This window comes from Chionomys nivalis, chromosome 10 (assembly GCF_950005125.1).
Source record: "Chionomys nivalis chromosome 10, mChiNiv1.1, whole genome shotgun sequence".
NCBI classification, from domain to species: Eukaryota; Metazoa; Chordata; class Mammalia; order Rodentia; family Cricetidae; genus Chionomys; species Chionomys nivalis.
Genome location: NC_080095.1, coordinates 7,060,600 through 7,066,001, shown reverse-complemented (window position 1 = coordinate 7,066,001; position 5,402 = coordinate 7,060,600). Strand labels below are relative to the sequence as shown.

General features: G+C 37.8%; 1 gene segment (V, D, J or C); it reads right to left on the bottom strand.

The window, feature by feature from the left end:
- Window positions 1–2,334: 2,334 nt before the first annotated feature.
- On the bottom strand, window positions 2,335–2,783 carry LOC130882711 (Ig heavy chain V region 102-like). The segment is given in 2 exon segments: window positions 2,335–2,663; window positions 2,738–2,783. Coding segments are annotated over 2 exon segments (375 nt in total).
- Window positions 2,784–5,402: the final 2,619 nt, after the last annotated feature.

Below are 5,402 nucleotides of genomic sequence, written 5' to 3'. Positions count from 1 at the left end.
AGGATATAGAGTGAAAGGACACACCACCATTGCTGGTGGTAGTGCAAACATGAACAACCAACTTTGGAAATCAGGATGACGATTTCTCAGAAAATTGGGAATCAACCTAACTCAAGACCCAGTAATAGCACTATTGAACATATACACAAAGGATGTTAAATCACACTATAGGGACATTTGTCCAACTATGTTCACATCAGCATGATTTGTAATAGCCAGAACATAGAAACAATCTAGATGCCCCTCAACCAAAGAATCAATAATGAAAATGTGGTACATTTATGCAGGAAAGTACTACTCAGAGGTAAAAATAAAAATTACATCATGGAATTTGCATGCAAATGGACAGAAGTGGAAGAAAACATCGTGAGTGAGGTAAACCAGATTCAAAAAATGAACATGGAATGTACTCACTCATAAGTGGATAGGAGTTGTAAAGCAAAGAATAACGAGCCTGTAATTCATGACCCTAGAGAATACTAAGAGAAACATGCATAGACTACCCTGAGAAGGGGAAGTAGACCTGATATTCTGAGACAGTTGAGAGTGTGTGTGGAGGGGAGAAGGGCTTTTGTGGGGAGAGAGTTAGTCCTGCCAACAGGCAATGTGCTAGACTTCATTGATTCCCCATGAGAAGCCTTACCCTCTCTGAGGAATGAATGGGAGTGGAATGAGGGAGAAAGTGGGTGGAGGGAGGACGTGTAAGAAAAGGAGTGGAACTGGGAATGGTATGTAAAATGAGAAAAAATGGCTTTAAAAAATAAGTAAATCATTTTTAATATCAAAAAATGTCATAGTGAGATGGTCTGAGGATCATTTCTCTATAGAAATAAAGATATTATAGCAAATATATATGAAAGGATACTCTTGGTCTGACAAGTCCATATACAAACAATTCTCATCACCCCTCAGTTTAGACTATGACTTTAGTAATGGATGGATGGTTGCCTGTCTACTGCTTCTTATATCAAAAGAATTAATATCTTCAAAACAATAATCTTATCATCAGTTTATCAGACAAAGTAGTTTCCAAACAGCTGCCCATCAGCTTGCCTGCCCTTAGGCAGTTAACAATCAAAGTAGTCAAGCTGTTATAAGAACTTGGAATAAAGTTCTTGATATTAATACTCCCAAAACATCTTTCCCACTATAGACAAAACCTATACATCCTTTTATTACTTTGTAAGTCATCTACAACAAGCTATAGAGCAGCACATTGATAATAAAGAAGCTTCTCCTACCTCACTTTTTATTCTGTTTATTAAAATGCAAATTTTATCTGTACAAAGGTTCATTGTGTAGTTGCTAATGCCTCTCCTAGTATCTTGGTTTTATACAAGCATGCCAAAATGATGGCACAGAGGAACGAAAAGGTCAGATGCTGGCAGTTTCCTTGTGGCTTCCTATGTGTTTCAAATGTGGAGGGAAATAAAAATTCTTGAAAATAATACAAACAAAAACTTGACAATCAGCCCAGGATAGTAAACCTTCCTCTAATATACCTGCAAAATGTGAAATGCAATTTCACTGATTCAGTCAGTGTCAATCTAGATGTGGTGACAAAGATAATCCAATTTCAAGAAGTAAGCAAATGAGCAACCAGGGCTGCTGATGAACAGGACCAGGCCTCTTATAGTCCCAGGTTGGATCCCACTGTTCTGCCCCCTATGCTATTTGTGGAGAAGCCCAGTGTGTTGCCAAAATAGCAGATTCCATACCCTCAGGATTCCACAGCTTGACACTCAGATCTATTCTTAATCCTAAAAGAGTAAGAGGTTTTTTGCTACTGCCAAAGGCAATTCATGACCACAATGTATCAATAACTAAAGACATACTATTTGATTTCATAGGAGAGATTAAAGAACTTAACCCAACATATATAGGGACCCCCTTCCAACAAACTACTATTTTTTATATGTAGGATATCAAACTAAACTATGAAAGGGGCTTTAGTTTACCCAAATGCTGTTGATTTGTGTTTTACTGACATGATGGTAGCTTATTCCCATCTACTACAGCAACATTTCCAGTCCCAAAGATTTAAGAAATATTTGTATCATAATGTATTGCTACAGTTTGTCCTATTTTGTTTATAAAAAAATCATGTTAATGGAGGTGGTCACAGGTAAAATTTGGTCTAGTATGGTCAGCTCTGAGGCATCCTGAATCAGCATCACTTCCTTCCCAGAAGTTCTTTTGAAAAGATGACAAAGACCCTGATTTGACAAACAAAGGGACACTCCTAGTGATTATTTGTCAGCAAGTCTCCAGGCTAATCTCTCTGTCATCTCAGACTCAGGGCAGTTTCCTGTTTCTCCAGGGTTTCTGACACACTCAGGATGTGGTTGCAACACTGTGTCTTGCACAGTAATAGACCGCTGAATCTTCAGATGTCAGGCTTCTGAGCTCCATGTAGGCTGTGCTGGAGGATTTGTCTGCAGTCAGTGTGGCCTTGCCCTGGAACTTCTGAGCATATTTAGTTTCACCATCTGCTGGATCAATCCTTCCAATCCACTCCAGTCCCTGCCCAGGCTTCTGCTTCACCCAGTGCATATTGTAGCTAGTGAAGGTGTATCCTGAAGCCTTGAAAGACATCTTCACTGAAGCCCCAGGCCTCACCAGCTCAGACGCAGACTGTAGCAGCTGGATCTGTGAGTTCACACCTGCAGAGAGAAAGGCCTAGTGGATGCCATTGTCACATGACAGTGAGGAAATCTGTATTTGGGGAGTGTGTTACCTGTAACTGCTGCCAATAGGAAGAGGACAATATAGCTCCATCCCATGGTGAGGACCTTGTGTGCTCGTGACTGTGAAGAGGACCCTGATCATATGATGTTATTGTGTGTGCATCCCTGTACTAACTAACTACCCTGTGCTCATATAATTTGAATATTCATGAGCAGGGACTTTTGAGATAAGGCCCTAGTCCAGTTGGAGAAAAAGGAAGTAGAGGGCACCTGGGTCAGGTAGCAAGATGTTGAGGTACAAATAGTAATCCTTTTTGGGGAAATGATCTCATACTTCTTCCCTGAGCACTGTGCAGACCCCCTGTAAATAACATCAGGGCTTAAGATCTCAATTGATTTCAGGCCTCAAACAGTTACTTCGCCTTGAGAATAGGTTATCAGGTTGATTTATAAGAGGTGACTGTGATTATGAAGATGATGGCCATTAGTAATTCCAAGACCTGCTAAATTTTTCAGAATTTGTAGCTTCCTTTCAGATACATGCAATTTATATTTGCCTTTGTATCTTGTTACATAAAAACTGACATAAATGACCATAAGAGAACATGCCACAGAAACATTTGTACATCAAAGTTTATTACATCATTTTCTCTAATAACTGAATTATGTAAACAAATATAATTGTAAACAAATGATTCCAGCAAGAAAATGTGTTTATATATGCAATACAATAGAAATATTTTATCTAAAGGGAATAAAGAAATGGCATTCCTCTCAGGAAATTCAATGCAACTATAGATAGCTATATTAGTTAAAGACCACCTTAGAAATGTAGATACTATAAGGTCATTTCATTATTAGTTTTTAGATTTTGTGACAATACAATTACATATACCAATACATAACAATGTTTAAAAGAAACTGTTTATCATAATAAGTGGAAAAAGAAGTGGGTTAGGAAATAAAAGAGTAGAGATTTTCATGAAATTTACACAGTCTACAATATCAGTTTGAGTAAAAATTCTAAACATATATTAAAATAGTTTCGGTTTTCAAGATGACTTTGCTTATTCTTTAATAGTTTATTGATGTATGATACATATTATGATCAAATCTACCACAAATATGTCCCTCTGGCTCCAGTGGGACCTTCCAGTTAATCTCTTTCCCAAATTTCTGACCTCTTTTCTTCATTAACACAGTGAGTCCAATCACTGCTATATACAAATATACAGGTTGTATCATTCACAAGTACATAGAGAACCTACAGAACACGTACAAAGAAAAGTGATTATATTTTCCTCATCAGTCTTGAAAAGCAAACAGACTTCCACATTTGTGTGGACCTTCATGAGTCCATCTTCATCATGTTGCAATATTTTAAAATATTATTGTATTTTATTTAATGGTGAGAGCAGTGCACAATGCACCAAGGGTTTACCAATGCATTTACCACTGGGGCAATTTAAGAAATTAAATATTTGTATTCTACAATATGGTTGCAAGCAATCAAAAAGTATTATCAAGACTGCCAGTAGACACCTTTACATGTTCAGCAATTTCACAGGCTCTCAGTCTGTCTTTGTGTTTGCCTGGACTTCCTCTGGACTGTCAGAACACTGAGAAATACCTTGAAGACAAGATTCTCTTTTCATGTAGAGGGCCAATTTTCCATACAATCCAGGGTACTTCAGGAGGTGGTGGTGCTCCTCTTGGATTTCAGCCTCTCTGCTCTCCTGGGTAAAGTGCATGATGGTGTCCTTCATAGCCCAGCATCATGGGATGCTAGTGGCTATAATGAGTGTGAATGTGCATGAAATTTTTGGCTGATTGAGCAGTTTGGATTTACAAAGATATTTTTCTCTCATCACTAGATACATGCACTAAACCCTTGACACAGTGATATCATAAAAAGAAGGCATAAGGTTTTTTTTCTTCCTAAGTTAAACTAATATGAGGATCACAACACAGGCTGAGCTGTGTGTTGAGCTGGGCAAAGGTTTCCTTAAAATACATGCACACATTGATGTCTAGCATTCTCACTCACACTTTACTGTGTGTATTTTTCTTTACTTCTCTGACTGCGCTCAGTTTCACTCATCAGAATTCCCAGCAGTTCCTTCTTTCACTGTGCTATAATTGATACTTTGCAACATTGCTGAAGGGCCTGAAAACCATTTGCACTATTCATAACACTGTTTACAAAGATGATTTTATATGAAACCTAGTTCTGATCTCCTGTCTCTGAGTCACTCAAAGATTGATACAGCATGATTTCTTCATTGGTCATATACCTCAGGTGCAGGACCAAAAGGGTTGATATGTCTCTGTAGAGCTGTACAATGTCCTCCAGCAAAATTACAGACAAGATCTGAAGGTTATTCATCTCAGAAAATTCATGAATTTCATGAATCAAAATCATCAAGGACAAGAAAGTCATTGCCTGTGTCAAAGAGTGAAATCTTGAACCTTCTCAACTGAAGAATGATGTTCTGTTCATGGTAAATCATTCATTTTACACTGTTTATAGACAGAGTAAATAATTGCACTTTATTGCACAGGAGCATGGTAACATTGATATAAATGAGTAAATACTTATGCATCTCAGGACTGGGTGACTCTTAGAGCTGAAACAATTTTGAACTTAGTATTGAAACAGGCCCGTGTTTCCAAGAATAGACAATGAGTGGCATCTTGACTTAGACAAAATAAAAA